We start from the raw sequence: 26,813 nt of genomic DNA, 5'->3' as shown, positions 1-26,813 counted from the left end.
GCCTCCTCTTATGATCATCATCACTTTGTGAAACCCACTGTGTAAAGTGAGCTTTCCTACAGTGTCCTATGCAGCGACATCGTACGCACAAGGGAAGCATAAAACGTTTCCTTTAAAAGCCTTTTAAAGGAGTACTGAAACCAAATTTTGACGCCTCAAAAATGATATAATTGGCTTCATTAGTTTGTACAGATGCCTCACAGAAATTTTTGCAGCGATCCGAGGCCGGTATCACACCTAAAATCGATTTTGATTGTCCCGGCCGCGAGATTCCACAAATCGGCAGCACTAGCGAAATCGCTTTCGGCGTGACGAAACATCAGCCGGCGTGTCTGGCCGGTTCAGGGTGACGTCACAGTCGTTTTCGGAACCGGAAACGATATCCTGCGCTGCTGTTGTCGGTGGTATTCGTTTGGGCAGGAGACGTACGGGTGCAGCTGTGTGAGCAATGCTTGTAAACTTCGCTCACTTTGCGTGTTCGACGTCTTTGCTCTTCAGTTCGTGGCCGGCGTATGGTGTTCCCTCGCACTGGTGCCGAAAACTGCGCGGTGGCGACGCGGCGGTGCGCGTCGCCGAGCTCGCCCAAGTTGTGCTATGGCAAGCTCGCGGAATGCGAAATACTGCTCGTGGAAGCCTGTCCGAGCAAATCGACGACGACGCCTAGATACATTATTTTCCACACGACGACATGTACCGTTAAACGTGGACTGAGTTCGTGCGCGCGGCGGCCGCAAGAACTGTCGCCCAAGCCAGCGGGCTCGGCGTTGCCCGGGTCAGCTTGGGTGTTGGGAACTTCAGGCTTAGTATCGTGGCGAATATTTGATCGCCGGTATCAGTACAACTGCGAATGACCATCCCTTACACAACTTTTCACCACACTATCATCCCCTTTTTCGCATACTAAGCTTTATTGTGGCGATAATTGCCGTTTCAGCGATCGGTGACCAAGACATCTGCCGTGGCCTGTTTTGATTATAGCGCGCAGGTGGCGCCATCTTTCGGCCGCTCGCCGCACCGTGGTGCCGGCAGTGCTGGGTCGGAGCGCCGAACCTCCGTTTCCGGTCAGCGTAGGCTTACATCGCGGCAAATATCTGAACGCCGCTTTTAAATTCAGCGCTTATAATAACCCCGAGCACAATTTTTCACCACACTAACATCTACTTTCTCGCATGTGGAGCTTCTTTTTCGCTATCAGATTGATTATAAGAGTGGCGACAAGCTGTTGCTATCACGGTCTGCGCCGGTTCGAGCCGCAGTGATATTAAAAACGGACGACGGCGAAGACGTCGCCCGCCTAATCGCCTGGCCAAATAAAGTTGCTCTGTCTGTCGGGTGGCAGCGACTCATCCGAGTCTGACGATTCAGACGACATGTCGACTGCTCGGGTGAGTGTGGACCATGTGCAATCGTAGCAGGCGATGCGGCGAACGTCCCTGACGTCACGGGTGAGACCGTGACGTCAGACTGGCCCGCTCGCAGGCTGGCCGTCGAACGGCCATTTTCCCGCGCGGCGACAGAATTTGAAATTGGTTGTAATAAACGTGCTCTAATTAATTCTGTGTTGGCGGCTGACGGCTTTTGGTTCGATTTCCTTAATTAGTGGGCCAATAGGTACTCTTTACAGCATAAAAACTGAAAGCGAGAAATTTAGTGTCAGTATTCCTTTAACTGGCACTGACAAGCTGTAAACATTTTCTGATCTCTGTAATAAATAAGAAGTACATGTTTGCTACCTTCCATCGGCAGTTTTAAGTGCCATTTCTAATTATATTTGAGGCCATCAATCCTCACTTAAACGCATCTGCGTGCTTATTAGGAAGAAAAATTATAATTATATATACATTCTTCGCTACGTCTACATAATTTATTGGTGGAGCATAACACAAGAGACAAGATTAGGCCGGGGAACAAATACATCCTGCCGCTTTCTCAGCCGCTTTCTCAACTGATGCTACACGGCAGCGGCCATCAGAAGTTGAAGATGAAGAGGAGATGGCATCAGACTGAAGATTTAATCGTTAAGACATCAGTCGCAAAGCTCCGCCATGTTAAAATTGGAAGCAGGCGCTCCCCGCCGATCGGGGCAAGCGCAGCGTTCGCAAGATTTTGACAAATCAAGCAAAGCCTCTGAGAATCGGTTTCAGGACAGTTCATTTAGGTATTGAAGTCCTGTATAGGACAGGAGGTGGTTGTGGCACGATTGGAAACCATTTTCAGATGTTTGTGCGCCTCTGTAGGAGACGTCGATTCTAAAATCGGATCTGAGCTTTATTTCACCTATCTGGCAGGTGTTTTTTTATCAGTGCAAAGACGTGAGAAGCCACACATTTCTACTGTGGATAATTACCAGCATCTTCTCAAACCACGTGACTTGGCACCATCGAACATAGCGAGCGGATATTTACAATTACCGTGCATTGGGTAATATAAATACGTAGCCTGTTGTACGACTGTAGATACCATTAGATAAAGGGGAGGGTAGTTAAGGGTCTCTGAATATTAATACGAATATTAGGAAGAAGGCAGCCCTCACCTGAAACCTTTGTGCTGAAGTTTCCGCACAGAGCATCTCCGAAGCCGGCATTTGTACCTGCCTGTACGCAGACCACATACGTAGAACCCGGAGACAAATCTTTCACGTAAAACGGTGTCCCTTCAGAGACATTCACAACGGTCGACGCTGGAACCGATATTTCGTGTTCGAGGTCGTTGAACGTGTGGACTAGAGTTGTATTCACCTGCACAGTGAACAAAATGGAAATTTCCCGCATTTGCTTCAAAAGAATAGATAAATAGCGGAAGGTCAAAATGTTCTTTTAACAGCACCAAGCATAGTATTTAAACGACGATTTCGTATCCTAATCCTTGACTCCCGGTTCCTAGCCAAAGAGCAAGCCACAGAGTGCGGGGAAGCATTTATTAATATGAGTAATTATGGACAGCTGAGAGCAACTAGGGTAACTGGCATCTTTTCTTACTTCAAGTCTGCTTCCAAAACCCTTCCAGAAATGCCTCTACCGTACACAGTATTTATGTAGTACATGATACACTCATAGCAAAAAAATTAAACCCAGTTCCTCCAAGTGTGAGATCTGTTCAAACATCGGAACTGTGGGTTATCTTTACAACGTTTCCGTTTAAACTCGGCTTCTTTCTTGTGCGTAATCTCAAATTCGTTCTAACAGCTAATTGTCACATGATTATTTTCTGTATTTTTCGGGCAAAAACCACACTCATGACCGGTTTCTGTAACCATACTTCCTCCGTAGATTGCCTTGTATCGCGACATGGGTTTAGCGCTAAAAATGGACGACCACAAGAAAGTAGACAAGAAAGGTGCTAGTCCTGTCCTGTCCTCTCTCTTGTGTTCGTCCTGTTTCAGCGCTAAAACCATGTCGCAAAGTTCACACCAACTCGCCCAGCAGCAAGTCCCGCCTTGTATTGACCGCACACAGTAATTCTATAACGGTTATATCTTCACTGTGAACTAAATAATCACGGCAAGTAAATGAAACATCATAATGGTATGCTCGTCGTAGCGGCTAATTGTCATACAATTTGTTTCTGGATACCTTCGACAACAATAGAGGTACAGCCGTTTTCTCTAATCATACTTCTGTTGTGCCATACTTCACGTCCCAACAGGCAATGTTGGAAAGTCAGCTCACAAAAACTGAGTTTACACGATCTCCTTAAAGTCAGCTTCACGTCTAAACGCACAAGCAATTGTGAGAAGAAATTATTTCAGGAATCATATAAGCCGCCTTATGTCAAAAAATGAAGGCCTTGAAACACTGCTAACTTTTTTTACGAATTCCTTCTGTATACTGAGAACTGGTTTTTCGCGTGGCTGAGAAACCTGCTGCTGAGGGAGCGTGACACGATACGAAAACATTGTCGTCAAAGCCAGCCCAGAACAGCTCCGCTGTGAAATCGGAACTGCTCCATCGTTTTAATTACGAACATTGCAGTTCAAACCGACAAGGATTTTGGGTCAGTTGATTTTAGTTCATATATGAATTTTTCTGCTATCATGACTTCAGGGTTCTCTTAAATGAATCTAACTTCAGAGCCACATTATGTGCTCTTGTTCTTTTCCTCACCGGAGTGTTAAAGTATACTTGATGGCGAGGATTGCGAGTCGAAGTCTAAACTCGGACAACGGCCAAGGGATTCCCTACGCGAAAGCTTCGCGTTCAACCACCGTCGTCGTTAGACGGAGGGGCGAATTATTTCTTTAATCTGTCCTTTGTACCCTGCACATAGCCCAGCCCCCTCCCTCGTAAATTACTGGCCCCACCCAGACATGGCAGCCAATGTTATGGGGCAGGTGTTCCCCTTTAAGTGCAGAGCACTTTAGGGGCTCGCCTTGTCGTCGTAGCTCGCTCGCTGGGCCCGACTAGAGCCACACACGGCCGTCGTCGCGGCGTAACCCAGAGGCTTCGAAAGCCAGGTGGTTTATTCAGTCATAAACGTTCAAAACTCGTGAACCGCTGGCGCTTGTCATACATCTCCCCGTTGTTTAGCGCAAAGAAAACTAGGTACATTTGAGGCAAAGTATACGTAATTAACCGAAACAATTAATACGAAACAATCGTTGGGTTGGTTTTTAGCATAGCACGCGGAAAAAAGTGGCAGTGCAACGCCGGCACGGGCGCGGGGGAAAAGCAAGCACAAAAAGAACAGAGCTCCAGCTGGCGCCGTTTCAGGCAGGAGGCGTGCGAGCACTGCGAAGGCGGGAAATTTTAATTGCATTGGGCGTTAGCAGTGAGCGGACAGCGGCGCTACAGTCCGTTATGGCGAGTCACTGCGCCGAACTTCCGACAGCTTTCACATTGAGTGGACATGTTAGTGGGCATATTAGTGGGCATGGGAGCAGCGCTCGTGGCACAATGCCTGACGCACACCGTTTCTTCGTACCGCACTGATCTGATTTCCTGGAAATCAGATCAGCCAGTATCTAGTTCGCAAACCTCGAATACCAATGAATTCCTAGATCTCTGTTCTTTGTTTAATTTTTCGCAAATAGTCACTAAGCCAACTAGAATAACGAACGACACGGCTAACACACTGGACCTAATTCTAACAACATATCCTGAAGTAGTCTCGGAGATAGCATATTTACCCGGAATGAGCGACCATCTTACTTTATCATTTGAGATAAACCTTCCAGTTCCTAAAAACACGCGTACCACGAAAGTAATTCATGATTACGCAAGGGCAAACTTTGAAGCCATAAATAGTGAACTCTCAATATTTGTAGATGCATTCATAGAAAACTTCGCGGGACACTCATTGGAGCATAATTGGAAAACGTTTAAAAATAAGGTCCATGAACTAGTTCGTAAGTATATCCCTTCACGCAGTCTGTCAGAGACTGTCAAATCGCAAAAAAAGATTATACCGAGCTGCAAAGAAATGTCAAACCTCGACTGTCCGTTGGGACGCGTACAAAGCCGCTAATAACGAATATATTTCAGCGGTAAAACAAGCAAAAACGATTTTTTTTTTCAAAACACGTTACCATCGTTGCTCGCTAGTAACCCACATAAATTTTGGAGCGTCATTAATCCGGCCAAAAGTAACTGTATTCAACTAACAGATAGCAATGACCAGTCTGTGCCCGACACCGAGTGCCCTTTTGTCCTTAATACCGAATTCTGCAAAAATTTCGTTCGTACAGTTAGCTCGGCTCCGATATGTACGTCCAATTTTGATTACCCCTTAATGACTCCTATTGTAATCGATCCGCGTGGTGTAGCAAAAATAATCGAATCATTGAAAGTGTCTTCCAGTCCAGGTCCAGATTTAATTTCAGCAAAATTTCTGAGAAACACTGTTGCCTGTTGTTCTGTTGCCCTATCTAAAATATTCCAGCAGTCCCTGGACACCCACGAAATACCTGCTGATTTCAAGGTCGGGAAGGTGGTCCCGCTGCACAAGTCCGGTAATAGACATTCCCCCTGTAATTATCGCCCCATATCACTAACAAGTATCCCATGTAAAATCCTTGAACATGTTATCTTTTCTAGTCTCATAAATTTTCTTGAATCGAACTCCTTTTTTACCCCGGCTCAACACGGCTTCCGCAAGACGTTCTCGTGCGAAACGCAACTGTTATCATTCACTCATAAACTTCATTTGATTTTGGACCGCCGCTCATGCGCAGACTGTGTATTCCTTGATTTCGCTAAAGCGTTCGATAAAGTCTCTCACAATCTACTTCTTTTAAAACTGAGTAAACTAAACCTTGATGCTAATCTTCTTTCGTGGCTTGAATTGTTTCTCGTTAATAGGTCACAGTATGTAGTCGCCAATAATCACGAATCTTCACCCAGTCCCGTTTATTCTGGCATCCCACAAGGCTCTGTCCTAGGTCCCCTGCTATTTTTAATTTACGTGAATGATCTACCTGGCTGCGTTTCGTCTAACATCCACTTGTTCGCGGATGATTGCGTTATTTTTCGCGAAAAAATGATGACAATGATATTAAACTTTTGCAAACAGATATTAACGCAATCACGTCCTGGTGCAACACATGGAAGATGGAACTAAACCCTAACAAGTGCAAAATTTTACGTGTTTCAAGACTTAAACCTTCTGCTCTACCTTCCTATAACCTTAACAGTTCTATTCTCGAGTTTGTAACATCCTACCGCTATTTGGGAGTACACATATCCTCAGATCTCACCTGGTCTGTTCACATTGATAACATAATTAACAATGCCAATCGAACCCTAGGCTACCTCCGCCGAAACTTTTCTACAGCCCCGGTTGCCCTAAAAACACTGCTGTATAAAACATTAGTCCGCCCAAAACTTGAATATGCTTCCCCAATTTGGGACCCCAGCTGTGAAACTCTGACTAACTCTCTTGAACGCGTTCAAAATAATGCCGCCCGTTTCATCTACCGTAATTATAGTCGTACATCGAGTGTCACTTCCATGAAAAACTCACTTTGTTTATCAGAACTAGCAACTCGTCGCCGGTACTTCCGTCTTTGTTTCTTCCACAAAATTTTTTACCATACTCCGGTTCTCCGCACGTCCTTTATTCCTTCACCATCCTATGTCTCTTCACGCATTGATCATCAGCATAAGGTAGGAGTAATGCATTGTCACACTAAGACATGTTCGCAATCATTTATACCCAGGACATCGCAGGACTGGAACCACCTTCCCGGGCCAACAGCTGCCATCACAGAGCCTCTACAGTTCCGAAGGAACTTAGTTGACACCGTTTTTGCCGGCACTATCTGATAAAGTATACCATCACTCATGCTGCTTTTGTTGTACCTTTTGTTGTTTTCACCCACTCCCCTCTGTAAAGCCCCTGGCCTTGAGGGTAAAATAAATGAAATGAAATGAAATGAAATTAAGTGACAAGTCTTTTCACATTTGCCAGTGGCAAAGCTGAGTCGTCTCAAAAGACTGGAGCTCGCAAGGAGTTGAAAACCTTCAAGTCATGGTTTTGGCTGTGACCGCAATCCTATCTGCCCCTAATCAGTTATGGCATATTTCCCAGCGCAATTTTGTTTTTGGTGAAATTATCGTCATTTTGTTTCGCCTTCATGGCAGTGACACTGGCACCTGAATTAATCGTAATGACAGTCAATCGACATGACTAGACATATCTTTCTTTGTGTGACTTCATTTTAGTTTCATTCCAACCAGCTAACGTTACCCAGCAAACCAGTTACCCAGCAAAGAACATCTTGGTTGTCGGTATTCGTCAGAACGTAGTATATTGGCTGTTTTAGCCACGCAAAGGCTCATACCGGATTTACAAATTGGGCTAGCGGTATGGGTGAACACTACACATGTGATTTTTGTGCGAATGGTACAACGTTATTACCACCTGCACTGTGAAAAGTGATAGTTGTGGTATGAGGTTCACTGTACGTGGCTATGGATATACAAGAACGAAAGGGAAACCCCAGTGAGCATGTAAGATCCCTAGTTTGTGATCTTTTGCTCTTATGTAGGGTGTACTTTTCTTTTGGCGTATAATATAGATTACGCTACCTGGTATCCCGTTAGTGCTCCGTTCTTTTGGGTCGGTGCTTCCCAATCGATTTTCAGGCTGTCTGTAGTTTCTTCCAACGACCGCATGTTCTGTGGAGCATCTGGAACTGAAGCAAAAAAGTTGTTACATGTTAAATGTCGTTCGAATTCTTTTCTCTTATATAAAGAAACAGTGTGCTGTTAAAAATTAAAGCCCGTTCTTAAGAGAAAGATGGTGAAAACGCGTGGTAAAAAGCTGTCACTGTCTTTTTTTTTTGTCCCCGTCTAGTGCGCTTTTTACCACGTCGAAGTCGTATCACCAACTAGCCCAAATTTCTTCAGTGAAAACGCGGTTTTCTCGCGAGCACCGTGTGAAAAAGTCAGGCTAAAATCCAAATTGCTTCGAGCGTATCTCAATGAAGTAATCAGATAGATGTCGGCGATATCACACGAGGAATTCGAGTTCAATTCCGACCACGCGATGCGTTTTTCTGTTCAGACGCCTGATGTGTCTTCGCTTATGATCATCATCACTTTGTGAAACTCATTGCGTAACGTTAACGTTCCTGCAGTGAGTGTCGTATGTAGTGTCATCGTACGCCGCAAGGTAGGCATAAAAGGCTTTCTTTCAAAGCCTTTAAAATGACACTGACAAGCTGTAAACATTTTCTGATCTCTGTTTTAAATAACACGTCAAAGTTTGTTACCCGCCATCGGCAGTTTTAGGCGGCATTTTTAATTATACTTGAGTCCATCAATCCTCACTTAAACGCATCTGCCTGCTATTTAAAAGGAAAATTATAATTATACATTCTTTGCTACGTCGACAAAGAACTGTACAGCTATTGGTGAAACATAACACAAGAAACAAGATTAAGCCGGGGAACTACTCCATCCTGTCAAACGTTACGTATATGTGCCGCTTTCTCATCTTATGCTACACGGCAGCGGCCATCAGAAATTGAAGAAGAAGAGCAGATGGGGTCATATTGAAGATGTAATCGTAAAGACATCTGTCGCAAAGCTCCGCCATGTTAAAATGGGAAACAGACGCTCCCCGCGGATCGGGACAAGCGCAGCATACCCAAGATTTTAGAGAAGCAAGCAAAGGCTTTCTTAATGGGTTTCAGGACAAATCATTTAGGTATTAAAGTCCTGTATAGGACACCTCATGGTTCTGTGACGATTCGAAACATTTTCAGATGTGCGTGCGCCTCTGTTGGAGACGTCGACTCTAAAATGGGATCTGAGCTTAGTATTTCACCTATCTGGCCGGTGTTTACATTCAATGCAGATCCGCGAGCAGCCGCACACTTCGATTTGGAATGATTACAAGCATCTACTCAAACCACGCGGCTTACCATTTTTGAACATCTCGAGCGGATATTTCACTTTACCATGCATTGGGTAGCATTAATACATAGCCTATTATATTATTGTGGATATTATTAGATAAAGGGGCGGGTGGTTACCGTGTCGCTGAACATCAATACGGTGTTGACGTTCATTCTTCGAAACATCAACCATCATCACACCCTATTTTGCATACTGTTCATTAGGCAGATGCTAAAGCGCAGGAAACAGGCCTGTCAATGCAGCGGGTGTGGCAAAGAGACAGCCTCATCACTTGGCTGCACGACGTTCTAAACAGCCGATTGCACAAATTCTAGACGATCAAGTTGATGAGTGTGAGCTCATGACGTTGCCACAGTGCAAAAAAGAAATGTATCCACACCGCTATTGTAACGATTTCTCATTTGTATTTTGTTTTTTTTTTGTGCTTGAAGATTTGTGACGTTCATTATCATAGCATCATTGCGATGTGAAGTATTAGAATATCGCGAAAACATCAACAGAGTGGCGCAGCATGTTCGCATTATCAGTTGTAACGTCCATCTCGCGATCTTTCAGGTAAATTTTTACTAAAGTAGGGGCCAATTTTGGAGTCAGAGTTTTCTTAGCAGGAGCTTTATTGAACCGAAACAGACAAGGACGCTGCTTCCTTCAGGCGGATGACAAAACAACGCGTCCAACCTGAATGGATGATAAAGAACACTGGGGAGCCAACTTCCAAAAATTCCACTCCTCGTCCCTCGCTCGCCGCTTCGCCTTTGTTTTGCAACAAGCCATACACTATTTTATCTTGTCCAAACGGTTTTTTTTATCATATCGCCGGAGGTTTCGTGTCGAAGAACTGTCCCTATACCTATTCTGGAGAGGTTGTTCCTAGACCTGCATTACATAACAACGAGCGCCAAGGAAAACTCAGAAGATAAAGACAATTTTACCCGTTTCGTGTCTTCCCTTTCGAGGTATATTTTTTATTTAATTTACTTAGCAATATTGCTAACCCCAATGGAAAGGGTTGTAGTAAAGTGGTGTATACATGGTATACATGCGTACAAGTAAGGGTTAGTAAACATCAAAGTACTCTCAGGGTAATCTACACAGCTATTTCCCAAGTACTGTCTTGAGTTTTAACAAACCTGCAGTTTTCACGCAACGCGATGAGCATCGATTGAAAGCAAGATTTCAGATTCTTCGGAAAGTTAGGTACGCAAAATCATCAACAAATCAATAGAAAAAAAACAGAAGCACCGATACACTTTAACAAGAACAATATCAAATTTCAAGGTGAGTCTGGAATTTGCCAATGTCGCCTTCCGCAACCACGTGTGTTTTCAGGTCATTCCAATCTATTTTATTCCGTGGAATAAAGGATCATGTGAATACTTTGTTTGGTTCTTAAATGGAACCAAACTGAAAGCATGCTGTTGCCTTGCACCGTACCCTGAGCGAAACTCAACATGATCACATGTTCTGCTGTGCAGCCTCCCTTTAACCAATTTGGACATAAAAAGCAAGCGACAAATACGACATCGTAACGAAATTTGTTTTAAGCCTGCTCTGGCAACTAACTGAGAGACAGATTTTATTCCATAGCTGTTAAAGATAAACCTCAGAGCCTAATTTTGTAGCCTTTCAATTTCGCGAAGACTAACAGCCGTGTAAGGATCCCAGATATTTGCGTAGTCCAGAATTGGTAAAACAACGCTTTTATATGCCAGGAGCTTTGTGTCACTTGAAGCACTGCGTAACGATCGTTTCAGATAGTATAGTTTGGACATTGCTTTGCTAGATATTATATGATCGATACGTTGGTCCCAACAGAGGTCATTGGATAAGATAAGACCAAGCTATTTGAACTCGTTGACCCGTGTTAATGTATCACCATCGGCTGTGGAATTAATAGGGAGAGGGTGCTTTTAGATGCGACGCATCTCTTGCTCTGAGGCATGTCCCCCCTGCGTCGTCGCGCCGTCCGTCCGCATCCGTCCTCCGTTCTTCTCTGCCACAGCTGTGTGCAACACTCTCACTCCGGCTCATTAGCATACCACAGCTGGCGCGCTTGTTTGGGCGCGCTTCGCTGCGTAACGCTGCATTAACAACTGCTCCGGCGCGCGCAAGTGCGCGCATGCGTGACTCTCCTCCATTCTCTCCTCTCCTTCAAGTGCTGTGAATATAAAGCGGGTATCGCGCTGCGGCGGTTCAGTCAAGCGCTCGCTCTCGCACTTGACGTGACATTGCTTGACTACTTCGTGCTTGACTTGATTCTTCCGATGAAGACGTGATGGAAGCGCCGGTCCCTTCAGTGAGTGGTGTGACACAACAATTACGCCCATCGTCCCGCGTATAGGAACACCCGTCCATCGTCCCGCGTATAGGAACCAGGGAAATGCATCACACGCGTTCACAACACGTTTCACGCGATTTAGAGAATCAGCCCAACGGAAACACCAATTGAACCCCCCGATGCGTCGCACCACACCAGGGTTCCCTCACGGGAAGATGGGCGTAATTTTTGTTAGTAACAGACATAACAGCACATTTTTAATAATTTACGAACATCTGCCAGGACTTGTCCCATTGCATTACGTTGTCTAGTTAGGGTTTAGTATACAAGGACGAGAAAGCACTCACCTGAAACTTTTGTGTTAAAATTCTTGCACAGGGCTTCTCCGAAACCTGCACTTGTACTAGCCCTTACACAGACAGCATACGTAGAACCAGGAGACAAATGGCTCAAGTAAAAGGAAGTCACGTTGGAGCCGTTCAGAGTATCAACGTTCTGAGCCCACATTTCCGGACTCAGGTGATCGAAGGTGTGGATTAGGGTTGTATTTATCTGCGCAGTGATGTGAGAGGAAGTATCTTAACCATCAATTCCTTCAACCAGTGCATTGTCACTCTAAGCAAAAAATTTCTGTTTTGAAACAATTGAAACAATTTTTTAAAGCAAGATGTAAATGCTTGAAGACAATACCGAACTGGGTAAGGGAAGAAAGCAGGCAGCGGTGGCAGTTATAAGCCCGCGAAAATTAGCCACGCCACTTTCACACGACGGAGCATGACTGTTTTTTAACCATTTTGGACAGGCTTTGAACGTATGTAGGAAGGTAATTTAACTAGTTGTACATAAATGTGCATTGTGCGATCCTGAGAAAATAAACTGATGTATTACGCAGTTTATTTAGCCATCTCCTATCAAACTGACAAACTTTTACAAGGTTGGCTGAATGAACAATTTCAGTTGTGCCTGTTATTCTTGCTTGTAGAAAGGGCATGTAGGACTCCCTCCAAGTTCACTCGTTTCGAATTGATTTTTTTATTTGTACTCATTTTTTCTCGGTAGTCTTAAGACTGTAGCACCAACTGAAAAACAGATGTATAGTTCATTGCTGCTAGAATGCCCCAAGCTCTATTTGCGGCAAGCCTTTATCAACGCGTAGCATTCTTTGTTGAGTACCCCACAGCCCGGACCATGTAATACCCTCCATTGGCATTAAAAACTATTTTGGGGAATTTACACATTCAATATTGAACCAAGTACCAATACCTAGTCGCACAACATGTAAAGAAAAAAGAAAAACAACACGAAAATAAAAACTTTACAAAAACAGCTAAAGGAATAGAAAATATTCATTACATACACCTCTTCCAAAAAGCAAAGACAAAACTAAAAAAGCCTGGAGCAGAACGATAGAAATACGAAGAAAAAAAGTAAAATGAGTGAACCGTGTAACGCCCTGCATTTCCAGAAAAATGCATAATTAACGGAAGTAGCACATCTAATCGTTATAATAGTTATAATACCCTAAACGAAGATAATGAGGTCAAACGGAATTTGGATAAGCAAAAAATACTAAATAAAGAAAAATTTAAAATTTACACAAATGAAGTGACGAAATCAAAAATATGCACCTCATACATCTCCTCCAAAAACTAAAATAATAACCTCATAACAAACAAAATAACACGCATAAAAAATGCGAAGACCGACCAACCATGCTCTGCCTGTTGCACCAAAGGAAAGATACAAAATTGACTATACAAAGGCCGTTAATCCCTATAATGGTGTAACTTTATATCACTGGTGAAAAGAAGCAAAGGAAAACTTAGAAACAAATAATAACCGTACAATTTTGGCTACTCATAGCCAAATTTGACTAAAAAAGACACAGTCTAGATGAGTGGCGTAAGAATCCTACGCATTAGTGCGCAATTCGCCGGACTCCTGCAGATTTTATTGTGAGTTTAATATATGTCATTGCAGCTGTTATTCTGAGGAAAATATCTTTTTCGGAAAGCAGGCCTTCAAAGTACGTTTCAAGGAGGACTGCAGAATAATGTTCGACTTCGCCGAACTTGTTTTTCTATTACTTGACTATTTTGTACCCTTCTCATGTGTGTGCGTTAACTGTGCGCTCTAGCCCTAAAACAGAGCTATTGCTCGTCAAACCACTTAACTGCGTTCAACCACGGCAAAATGTATGGCTACAGTTGCAGGTATGTACCGTTTTGCATAGGGAAGACCACCATCCAGTCTAGAGATAAATAAAATTTGCTCGTACCTTTCGCCTAAATTTGCGTCCCCTCTGTGTAGTGCACACGCTTCGCTGGTCTTACACATTCACAGAGTAGATTTACTTGTAATTTTTGCTTCTTTTTTCGGAAAATGCAGCGGCCCGATTTAAACGTAGAGTTGGAATGAAGGTGTCACGTAAGACGTCTACGTTCTTTTGGATGTTAATGCATGAATGATATCGCGATGTCAGTGAATAATCATAACAATGAACAACAGCGACAACTATCCTCTGCGTCACTTGAAAAGAAAAACTGAACAAATCAAGGCGTGTTTTAGTTTTTAAGAGAATAAACTTTTCCTAATAAGTGAACCACTTTTGTCGAGCAATTTGTTTTCTCCAACTTTATAAACATGTCGTTTTTCTTACCTGGTAGTTTGTCAGGGCTCCATTCTTCTGGACCGGTGCATCCCAGCGAATTTTCAGGCTATCCGCAGTTTCCTCCAGCATCATCAAGTTATCTGGAGCGTCTGGAACTGAAGCCGATGCGTTATTTTACTGCCATAGCTCTGTGGCGAACTGACGCACTTTTTAAAAGAATAGACTACTTTTGAAAAGACGAATCTACTCTGAATAGATCAGGGCGCATTGCTCAACAACTGTATTAAGTGACATTTCAGGGTTCGTAATGCGTGTTCTGATGGGTTATAAGCCAATTTCGACACATCTCCTGCTATTAAAGAAATTTTTCAAATGGGGCTCTGCATTCTCCCCATTTCAAACCGACTATTAACCAACTTTGGGGATAAAGATTCTGGAAGCACAAAAGGGAAACCTGAGACATCGCCTTCAACCAAATTTTGCTCCATATGAACGATACGTATTGTGACTAGGCAAACACAAATGCATGTGAAAACTAAAATGTTCCAGAGGAGGCTTGAGCATATTTGAGATGCCAGCACGAAGGCCTCTTCTGGCTAGGTTCATGAACGAGTCTTTGGCCGTTGACGAACCTAGCCAGAACCTACGGCGTATGGCTTCGACTACGACTTACGGCCAAAACCTACGGTTTAAGAAATCCTTGACATCGGACTATCTGCTGCTTCTTGTTGCAGAATTCCAGGAAATGCTGCTGCAACACTGCCTCCGCAGAAGCTGTATTCCAATTGGGACTGCGCGTAAGAATTCTGAAGCATACGCTATTCTTGGTATTTATTTCTTTATGCATATGCTATGGAACATGTCCCAGCCAAGAGGGGTTTACAGAACTTATTGAAGTAGATGGTTCATTTCGGCACTAAAATAATTAGGCGCTCAGCAGACGAAGACGAAAGTAGACGCAAACTACAAATACATATATTTGTGCCTAGTTTCGGCCTCGTCTCTTTAGTGCCCAATCCTTTTTCTGTATAAATGAACCACCCAGCTCAATGATTTCTGTTAACGCGCTTTTCTTACAGATTGAGCTCTTTTCTGCGCCGTCAATCCACGCAATGCCGCATATCTACATGTTGGCTCTTTTTAACTGCCAGTTCGAATAGCGCGCACCATGTGCTTTCTGGTGTTTATTTTTTACGATGAATTCTATAGAACATGCTACATCCAAATTGAATTCAGCGCGTGTTGAATGTCTCCTTATGTTTCATTTTTTCTGGTGCATCCACCGCTGTAGAACAAGTCGCAGTCAACGGGAATTGGGTGCACAACTAATGTCCCTGTGCTTCCTTTTTTTACCGCACCCGTCTGTATAGAACGCGTCATAGCTAGTTCGAATTGTGCGCGCACCGATGGTTCGCTTTTGGCCAACCTAGTCAAGTAACGATTTCGCATTAAAACTGTCCCTTTGTGATTACAAGCCTATGATAACACGTAATCGCAGTGAAACCAGTTGACTTATTGTGGCTTTAACCGAGGCAAAAAAGACAAGAACCACAAATTGTCTTTTCAGGCTGCTGTAACTTTTGCCTAACTATTAGGTATGGTTTAACAAGCGCACAAATAACTCATTACGCAACCAATTTCTTGATGAGCCAAATTACCGGGCTCACATCCCACAATATAACAGTAAACAAAAAGGCTGACTCGTCATACGAACTGTGGTTTTTTTTCAATGCATTTGCTTTCGACCAAATCCGGGTGAAGTACCGTACCCGAAGAGCGTTGCTGGAGTTTGGCATACAAATTATGAAGCACTCACCAGAGGGTTTTGTACTGAAGCTGCCACACACGGCTTTTCCAAAGCCTGCGCTAGTGCTGGCCTGGACACAGACCCTGTACGTGGAACCCGGAGGTAACTCTGTCAGGTAAAGTGAAGTTTCTTTTGACGCATTTACTACAGCCGACTTCGAAGCCCAGCTTTCTGAATCCAGGTCGTTGAAGGTATGTTGTAAAGTTGAGTTCACCTGCAGGGAACCATGGTAGAAAACTCATTCGTCATTGGTCATTACCTACACCTGTTATCGTGGTGTTTTAGCGAATGTGCCCCTGTTCGAAGTGTTTTTTCACCGTACCCAGCTACTTTGCGCGACTATTCCCCACATGTTAAAAAACAGTATCTGCGAACAAAACAGAAAGTTATTGTCAGCAGTTGTAATGCTAACTTTTAAGATGTCGTATTGATCTAAACATCTATGTTCGGCTACTAGTTCTGTCTTTTAAAGTCGGTTGCTTTATTAATTACACAGGAACAACCCTCCGCAAAGGGTATATAGAACGTGATCTGTATTTCCAAATAGAAAACCAATTGTAGCCTATGACTCTTTTTATAAAGCTATGAACTTTTTTGTAAGTTGAACGAGATTTGAAGACAAACTGTTCCTTCTCTTAGTAGCGATAATTCCGCTTTCTCTTACTAGGCTCAGTGCCTTTGTCTCTTAAGCAAGTTCTTGTGCAACTTTTCTTCACTTCTGCGTAGAACAGGTGAACTCAACAATAACGCTTTTCTTACATTTCTGCACAATTTAGTAGGAATATTGCCCGGGCTTTGCCGGCGTTTCTCTTATATATAATCCGTAAAACTTAACCATTTGTTTAGACACCTGCGTATTCATTTGTTTATTTACGATACTTTCAGGGCCAAGAGGTACCACAGCAAGGAGCGTGTGTGTGTGCGAAGGGGGGGGGGGGCGGGTACCGAACTATGACAATCAACGGTGGTAGTACATAAGTGGGAGTACATACTATTACTACACACTTTAAAAAATGAGATTTTGCAGGGTAATCTTGAATTGAGGGTGTTCTGAGATGGCAGCAGTGAAGCAGGGAAGTGGAGGCAAAACCTTGTGCTCGAGGTTTATCTCAGAACCTGAAGGAAAGTTACTAAGGATTCTCAAAACATTATAAAAGAATGTGAAGGCGAAGGCCTAGTTGAACCTTCCGTTGACCTACTGTTTAAGAAACCCTAGTTCGACCTTCTGTTGAGTTGCTATTTGCGTTGGGATAAACTTCGCTGCCACGCCCGTCACCACTGGACTAGCAGGTTATTCCGCTCACGGGCCGTCATGAAAGGGCCATCTGTGAGCACTTGTGGGTAACTTTATTTGTCAAGCAGGCTTGTTTTGCACCTTCGGCAGTGGCCTACACTCGTCCAACCGGCTCAGCGTTGCCCTTTCTAACAGCCTTCTTCCGACCAACATCCGACACCGCTGTAATTTGGGAAGTGATCGCCTCCTCGCTTTCTCATTTTTGTACGATTCCGTGTACCTAGCAAAGACGTATTGCTTTTCACGCCTTCCATGAATCACAGAGATAACAGGCTTTCGGTTATAAACTATCGACTTTGTGAAGCCGTTCTTCATCCAAACGAGTAAAATTGCGGCTACGATACTGCGACCCGAGAATTAAATCTTATTGCAACGAAGATGTTCAAACACATTGCTGTATAACGTGCAGATTGTCAGCACGTGAGAATAAGTCTTATTGTGGCTTCTTATCACAGGTGGCACGTGACTCAAACCCTTCTCCTCCATTCCCAAGTGGACCTTTTAGGACCTTTTTAAATATGTTATCTAGGATTTCAAACCACCTTTTTCTTTCACTCATATTCTCCCTGACATAGCATCCTTTTGCCCGTGATATTGGTTGTTGTATCCGTAAGTGTAAGGAGTCGATACTGGCACGGAGATCACCAGATCCTGTTACTTTGAACGGAGGATCTTTTCTGCTTATGAATGAGAATTTCATATTCCCTGGTAAATGCCGTTCTTGGGACTGATGTAAGTTAAACTGAACTGGTAGAGGCGTGGGTGCAGCCATTCTTCAGAGCGGACGATATTTTTTTACCAGATGAATTAGGCCAGCGTAAAATTTGGTTGACAGCTAGACTAATGGCAAATGCCCCAACCATGTCTGCTTACTCTTCGTTGCGGGTAGCGTGAAGGCTTTTATGACAGTAACCTATACTGTTGGGCTTATAATTACAAGCACAAATTAGTTTTGCATTACTGGATGTGATAATGTGGAATAATCAGTTTCCCCTGCAAAGAGAAGTGATGTTTTTTTAGGGCAGAAAAACTGCGCGTGAGAGACAAGACAATGAGGAACGAACAGGACGGGCGCCGACCTTCCGTCCTGTCCGTTTCTTATTGTCTTGTCTTTCAAGCGCAGTTTTTGTACCCTCAAAAATGCAATACCAACTAGCCTAACAACACGCTGTACGAAGTGATGTTGTTGAATGGAAGCACCTATCTATTTAACAGTCATTAAATTCGATCGCCTCACCTGGTAGCTTGTCAAGGCTCCATTCTTTAGAGTCGGTGCATGCCAGTGAATTCGCAGTCGGTCTACAGCCTCTTCCGTTGACCGCAGGTTACCCGGAACCCCTGGAACTGAAGTCGAGAATTTTTTGTGTAGCAAAAGGACTATGGTATCATGGGATGTTAATTGAACTTTGTATTTTGTGTAAGACGCGTTGAAGTGGCACCAACGACAGCTGAGAAAGAGAGAGAGAAAAACATCTTTATTTGCCCTTAACGACAAGATTTTGAAAAAAAAAAACATTTAACGAGTGGTTCAAATCTTCAAGCCAATGTACGTGAATTTCTGCTGGAAATATGTAGCTCAAAAGGCTGGTTACTGGATAATCGTATTTACCTATCTATATTTATCTATATTGTGTAGGCTATGCCGGAGTCCAGGAAGTGATCAGGGTTACGTTTAAGAAACCGCGAATATATAGAGTTTGTAGATATTATATTGGAGTAAAAGTTTACCTCAAGGTCTAATAAGAGTTTATCTGCCCATATGCGGCACCTTGTGGTGTTCTGTTCTTTCAGAAATGAGAAATAATAAAAACACACCGAACTTTCCGTACATTATACAATGATGTAAAACATGCATTCGCAGACAGTCAAATTTATTTTTGTTCTCAAGAGATAAAATCATTAGTGTACCGATGAGCGTCCCAGAGTCGGCAGGCGGTAACGTAATCCTCGATAAGGAATGGTAAACGTGACTGGGTGTGGCAGCAAATAAAGCCACTAAATATGAGAACACCTAATCGAGAGAGAAGCTTCAGTGAAGTACAAATAAGAAAAACATAGTTTGAGAATTAGCAAACATTGTTTTATAAACTACATCACATAAAATACACAATATTGGTAAGTGTAATATTCAAATTAAAAATCATGCCTTCATACAATGTCATTGGTAATGAATTCAATATACGGTTGATTACTTTAAAAACCCCTTACAAAATCTGCAAGATTTTACAGTGCTCTGGATATCTTGAGGTCTATAGCTTACCTAATTTCGATAAGAAAATATCGACGAAAATTTGTGAAGTCAGAGTTGCAACGATAGCACATAACTGAATCTATAACAAACTTTCATTTACCACGAAGCAGTATTTATGAGGTTTGTTTCGCCTCATCAATACCGAATTCAAATTTAAAATGCATGGTCGCTGTTGGCTGACTGCTTAGACTTCAAGGTAGTTTGAACATGTTTGATAAATTCAAAGCAAAGAATCAGCTCTTACCAGTTTCTAAGTAAGCCCACAACTTCGACTCCATTCATTTCTGAAGTTGTGTTTGTCATCGCCACACATTTTTTTCTAATTGCTCATTTTTAAGAACAAGTGATGTGAAGTTAGTGAACCTAATATATGCTGGAGGGTTTCTGATTAACATCCTCCTATCTCACAATACGTTCTGCGAGTACTATAATTTAAAAAAAATAAACATTTAAATTTATTGTAGCTTGCCTTGCTTTTTAAGGGCACTGCGGCTGCTACACGTACCCTGTGGAAAATTTTAAGCAGCAATGCACATAAGCCAGATTCGCCAAAAACAGGTGACATTATTCGCAATTCACTATAGCCTCACCAAAAACAAACAAGAAAAATTCACAAGTCATGCAAACGTCGCCGCTACAGCCGGTCTTGGTTAAATAACCTACACGATAGAAGGTTGAGAGGAGACACTCACCTGCTGTTTTAGTGGAGAAGTTACCGCAAACCGCTTCACCAATACCAGCACCAGTACTAGCCTGCACACACACACTGTAAGTTGAACCAGGAGACAAATCTCGGAGGTGCAAGGAAGTCGCTTCGGTGGCATTCACTGTGGCCGACCTCGCAGTCCATTTTTCGGGCGGTAGGTGATCGAACGTATGCTCTAGAGTGCAGTTGACCTGAGGTGTAGAGAGAGGATAAAACCTTCTGTCATTGGTCACAGTTCACCACTCTACCGTTCTACTTAATTGACCACATCTTTAACTAAGGATGTCACCATCGCATTTTCGTGGCAATATAGCGATTTCATAGAACATACCAACGCATCGCCAGCTCAATTCCAACTCCCAATTTTCATGCTGCCGGCTTACGACCCTAGAAAGGATTGCATGTACTCTTGACTACACCAAGGTTACAAGGCTTTTTTTCTATATTCTATAAATTTCAAGAATCTTTCCCACAACCATCCCACAAAGTTACCGCTTGACACTCATACACCTGAATTCCTTCCTACTAGAACGACAGCGGTATTTGTTTTTCAGTAATTCACCCATTACCTTTAATGGACCTTTTCCACAACCATTACCTTCGCATGCGCCTGCAGGTGCCACCATTACTTTTGGTGGCTTGCTGTTATCGCAGTTGCCGGTTCGGGCAGATACGGTAATGACGCAAAGCGAAACTTCAAACAGATACTGGTTTGCATTTAGTGTCTACTGAAGATGCACTGTGTCACCGGACGATCAATCATCCCCATAAGGAAACGTGCTAAACTTTGCCAATAGCGCATTGAAAGACCGAATTTTGCGCAGGAAGATGAAAACTCATGCATCCCTCCGTTTAACGACGATGATGGGGTAACGCGAAGCTTTCTCGTAACGGATTCTAGGGTTGCCGTCTGAATTTGGACTGAGTTTCGAACATGTCGAAATGGAGCAGTCACATACACGCCGCCTTCACAACGCGAGGGACCCAGGTCTCATACCGGCCACTGAAGCGTTTTTTTCCCTTCATACACGATCATTCATCATCATCGTCAGAGAAAGTCGGCTTTACTGCAGGGCGTTTTTGTGTTGCAGACGCCATCAGTGAGGACACTGAAGCTTCGCTTTAAAAAGCCGGCTTGGTGTGCACGCAAAGCAAGCCTCATAGCTATCATCATGGGCGGACTCCGTGATTAGCAATATCGAAAACAGCGTGACGGGCTACCGTGGTCTAAAGGGCCGCCAGTTATTTTTGTGTTCGCCTCTACAAGCTCTTTTTGTGACCCGGAAACGGTCCACTGCCAAATAAATCTTTTTGTCACCTTTTTCTGAAATGTGCTGATATACCCCTACTTGACGTTTTTGGCCAATCACACTCAGCAGAAAAACCACACTCATTTCCTTGTAATAAAACAGTCGAATACCAAAGGCTGAAATTATTGCCCGTAGTTTTTGTCCTAGTGCAGACGATGTGAGCTCATTTAAAAGTTGGTCAGCCGAAATATATGGAAGCATCCAGATATTTTGGCTGATCAATTTTTAAATAAATTCGCCTACAGAAATGCCCATAATTTTTTTACGACCTTTCCACAAGAGCAACGCTGGACGCATATATTGCTGGAATGTCCAACTGCCAGAAAAACAGCGGTTTTCGGTAACTCACTACTTTAACGGCGATTTCTAGGCCTTTTTGTCATCTTTTTCACATATGCACCGATATACCGTTACATGACATTTTTTGTAATACCCCACTTAGCGAGTTTACGGTATTTGGGGGATACGATCCACCCACATATGCAATTAATTTGGTAGCACATGCACTTCATTTTTTCTGGGCAAAAATTTGGTAAAATCTCCCATTTCCTTTGAGATTGTCAAAACAACTGTTCACCTCGTAGGTCCGAAGTATTCCATTCTTCTTCCGTGGCGAATCCCACAGGATTTCGATGCTATGCTCAGTATCCTCCAACAGTCGTATGTTGATTGGAGGCCCTGGAACTTCATACGCAGTTCTATTGAGAACATGGCGCTCTGGTAGTTGCATCGCGTTGATTGAGCAGGCAGATTGTATATATACAATATATATATATATATATATACAATATATACAATATATACAATATATATATATATATAAGCAGTAAAAAAACTTCTCGAGGAGCCAGAAGAAATACTTGAGAAAATGGTAGACGCACGATTAAAAACAAAAACAGTGGTTTACTGACGTTTCGACTGGAGGACCAGTCTTCATCTTGGGTTACTCAAGATGAAGACTGGTCCTCCAGTCGAAACGTCAGTAAACCACTGTTTTTGTTTTTAATCGTGCGTCTACCATTTTCTCAAGTATATATATATATATATATATATATATATATATATATATATATATATATATATATATATATATTCTGCCCTACTATGCAATAACGACGAACTAAACAACCCAATGCTCCATCGATATTTTTATAACCGAGAAAAGACCTCAATGGTTCAAAGGCATCGATTTTTTAAAGGTATCTCTTACTAACTTCAAAGTGCTTTCATTTAATACCAGTGTTCAATGCACACTTTTGAAATTTTTTTCTTCTTATGCAAATAAACCTTTTTTGCTACCATGGTTCTTGTCACGAAATCATTTTTTTCGAAGTTTACAGTCACTCACCATATTCACTTACATGATCTTTTTCACTTCATAATATGCTACAAATCATAACAATGTTCTACATAGACTCATAAGAAGGGTAGGTGCGGTTCAGTTCAGCTGCGGCACTTGCCTGTAGCAAATTCTGATAGGCTTTACTCCCCGACCAAAGTACAAAACCTTCGATTCGGTTCAGCTTCGACACTTGCCTGTAGCGAACTATGATAGGCTATACTCGATCCCCAACCAAAGTACAAAACCTTCGATTCGGTTCAGCTTTGACACTTGCCTGTAGAAAACTATGATAGGCTATACTCCCAGACCAAAGTACAAAACGTTTCGCATTTGAAATCGCATCCAAGGACATGTTATTCAAAGCTATACGTGCCATGATCAGATTCACCAGCAGCCTTGGACACCGAAAAAGTTTTACAAAGACGGCGATGTTTCTCTAATGATTATTTTGTCAACAAAATGAAATTGTTTCCGTCTGTTTTAAAATGTCTTTCATTGGGCGCAATATTAGAACCCAACTTTTGCAACGGCGCTAATGAGATATAGCACTTACCCGCTTCCTTCGTTTTTACTTCCAGCTCAACTGAGTATGGAGAGAACGCCGTTCCCTTGTTCTTGGCCTGAAGCTGCAATTGGGTACACAAAAAGACGTGCGTCAACTATTTAAAGGACCTAAACTTTACCCACTTTATTCATAATTCACATAAACCGGTTAAACTGAACTTTTCATAGGCAATTTGCAAAGACGCTGCTAGAATCGCCAGTTATATTCATTTCGGAAGTTCCAAGAAGACTTCAAACTAACATCAAAACCGGAAGGAGCACCCTAGTTGTTTTGGAGGCTATGCAGCTGAGTCAAACCTGCAGCCAATACGAGCATTGATTGATTGATTGATTGCGGGGTTTAACGCGCCGACGCAACGCAGGCGATGAGGCGCGCCGTAGTGGAGGGCTCCGGATTAATTTTGACCACCTGGGGATCTTTATCGTGCGCCGAAATCTCGTAAACACGGGCGTTTTTGCTTTTCGCCTCCACCAGAAAAGCGGCCGCCGCGGCCGGGAATCGAACCCGCGACCTTGTGCTCAGAAGCGCAACGCCAATACAAGCATTGAAATACCCCGTAGGTTCAAATAATTGTGCTACCAACGTGCACCTATCCGCATAGCCATAACTGACGTGATGCTGCCTGTCATTTCAACGCATAAATTTGTGCTAATAAAAAATACCTGAAAGCCATAACACTTTTTTTGCAAGGTCTGGTTCACAGGGCTCATTATACCGGAGCTACGTGTGGAAACCCTGAATGATGAACGTGACGTAACTTCCTCAAGAGATGTTCTCTTAGTGATCTCGCGACAAGGTGGAATATGACGTCACTGGAAGTGAACTTGAAAATGCAGTAGAGGGATGGAGAAATAAGTGTGGAGCTAATACATCCCATGGCCGTAGATGAGACTGAAATGACGGCATCATTGCTCATGACAATCGTTCTGTTTGCGTAATTAATTCACTGCCTGATCACAGTCTGCACTGCTTTTCTTGTCGTTCGTGTTTTTCACAAGAGCGTCTACTAATTTCTTTCGTGATCTGTTGGTGGACCGGGCACGTAGGACCGCAGCCGCCGCAGGGGCCCTGGTCTGAGGCCTTCTCCCGCTTTCAAGTTCGAACCACTTTCACTTAGATAAATGTTTCACCCCTCACCACTACCACCACCGCTAAAAACTAACAGCACTCGACGTCCCTACCCGCAACCTTTTCGGCATGTGTGCTCACATTACCATAGCACCCATCCCACGACACATGCAGCCAGTCCAGAACGCCGGCCAGTGAGAAAACAGAATTAGACTCCTATCGAAAAAAAAGTGTTTCCGACAGAAACCAAAGGTTCGAATCTGTCACCTCTTTTCTTCGACCTTTTCGTCTCTAGCAGATACATAAACATCCTCCACTATTACCACAAAGACTACCTCGTCTAGCCACTCCCTCCCCCTTTTAGCTCTAGCGATGCCCGCCTGTGACGCTAGCTCCAAGCCTAAACCTACCTCCACTCAACCATAATTCATTACATATCCCCCAATACGCAGATTTAGGAAGATTGGAAATGCCCTATACCCAATACCACTTGTCACTTTGTACGGGTACGCTCCGAACACCCGGATTCGTGTACCTACCCGTCCCCACAGTTCTGGGAATGCTGTATTACTAACGCTCGGCTCGAGGTTCAGGTGACACTTACTTTCCAGGCTAGGAGAGTGGCCACCGCCTGTGCCTTTCTAGACTACGAAGATGCCACCCGGCAGTCTCTTATCTTCTTCTTCTTGGCTTCAATGAACGTAATTCAGCAACAACTCGTGAAAAGCAAGTATTATCCCGAGATCCCCAGCTGGCCAACCGCATAAACTTGCGCCTGTCGTTCTGTCAGATTGCAAATTCTATTAAGCCATCCAGGTTACAAGGTCAATCCAGGTCACGAAATGAAAGAATGCCGCGCAGGCACGAAAGGGCGTTGCTAGGCAACACCCAGGGGCGTCGGGCATGCAAGGCACAGCGGAAGCTGATGTGCAATGAGGAGTGCGGTAGCTGCACACGATGCACCAAAAAGGAAAACTCAGGTGGGAGTTTGGCGTATAACAGTGGTTGGCGACTATTTGAGGTGGAGGGTCGACTTGCATTAAGCCGACACGGCGGAGGGCCTGACAGCAAATCCGGGGGGGGGGGGGGGGGCGCGGCGAGGGGGGGCGGTGCATTAGCAGGCAACGAGAAAAATCAGTGAATTGGAAATAATATTTGACGATAACTGACAGTACTTTGGATAAGTGTGAAGAGCGGGGGTGGGCAATGCCAACTGTAAGCGATCAATATCTCCCGTCTAACCCCATTTGAGGTCACAACTGGCATGTCGGCCTTCAGAGCGGAAGTGACACGAGGAAAAGTGGGGGGTCTGAAGACATGCTGGGGGCAGCATATTAGTTCCTCGTAAGCCGTATGCAGCCCATGGGACGCATGTTTCCGAACCTTGGCGTATAATAACTAACCTACTTCGGGCTCACACGGTCTTATCTCCTTGTAGTTGTTCAAGGTGTCACCTCCATCGCATTTATTGGCTTGCAATTGTTCTAAAGAACGTACTTGCAAAGTATTTCTTCGATACTGATAATAAACATCACGCTTGCCGAGCTCGACTAAGTGTGAGCAACGGCAAGTTCAACGTACGTCTCTTGCCTCCGAAGGGATTGATAAACTAAAACGAGAAGCCAATAGGAAACAACGAACAAAATAACCAAGTGCAAACTAGGGGTGCTCCCTCTGCCCGAGAAATACCACTGAAATTTAACTCATTCAATCGTGTAGTTTCTGTGTTTCACTCTGCCTATTAGGCATGAAATGCTTACGGAAACTGAGCCTTCCTAAACTTAAAACTTCCTAAAAAGTGAGGGTAGGAGCCAGGTTAGACATTCGGTTAAGCTGCTCTTGAACTTTTTGTTCAACAATGCGCCCGAGCCCGTCGCCACTTTACAAGCAAGCCGTGTGAACAGCAGCCCCCGAAGATCGTCCCACTCCTTCGCCATCGCCAGAAGCCTGCTTTTCGCCCCTGTCGGTATCTTCACCTCAGCACCTAATTCACCCCACCTCGTATCAATATCCTCCAAACTGTCCTGCATGTAGCTTGAAGGAGAAATTTCATCCATATCATGTGGGCAATGGTACATTTCAATAATTGGTACATTTCCCAATGGTACATTTCCAGTAATCCTTACGAGAGAAATTTCATTCATATCATGTGGGCAATTGTACATTGCAATAATTGGTACATTCCCCAATGGTACATTTCCATTATTCCTTACGAGAGAAAT

General features: G+C 43.5%; 1 protein-coding gene across 1 annotated transcript in view; it reads right to left on the bottom strand.

Annotated features, from left to right (window-relative positions):
• Positions 1-26,813, bottom strand: part of LOC144160566 (phosphatidylinositol phosphatase PTPRQ-like) — a gene marked incomplete at its 3' end in the record, with an annotated part of 114,214 nt that overhangs the window by 6,323 nt on the left and 81,078 nt on the right. Inside the window, 9 exon segments of the mRNA XM_077691827.1 lie at positions 2,534-2,738; positions 8,025-8,131; positions 11,985-12,189; positions 14,297-14,403; positions 16,065-16,269; positions 18,587-18,693; positions 20,293-20,497; positions 22,194-22,300; positions 23,512-23,584. Coding sequence (XP_077547953.1) covers positions 2,534-2,738; positions 8,025-8,131; positions 11,985-12,189; positions 14,297-14,403; positions 16,065-16,269; positions 18,587-18,693; positions 20,293-20,497; positions 22,194-22,300; positions 23,512-23,584 — 1,321 coding nt within the window.

Source organism: Haemaphysalis longicornis, unplaced genomic scaffold (genome assembly GCF_048455015.1).
Source record: "Haemaphysalis longicornis isolate Haplotype H1 unplaced genomic scaffold, Haemaphysalis longicornis Haplotype H1 scaffold_106, whole genome shotgun sequence".
Lineage (NCBI taxonomy): Eukaryota > Metazoa > Arthropoda > Arachnida > Ixodida > Ixodidae > Haemaphysalis > Haemaphysalis longicornis.
The sequence above is the reverse complement of the archived record's forward strand: the minus strand, read 5'-3'. Positions and strand labels throughout refer to the sequence as shown.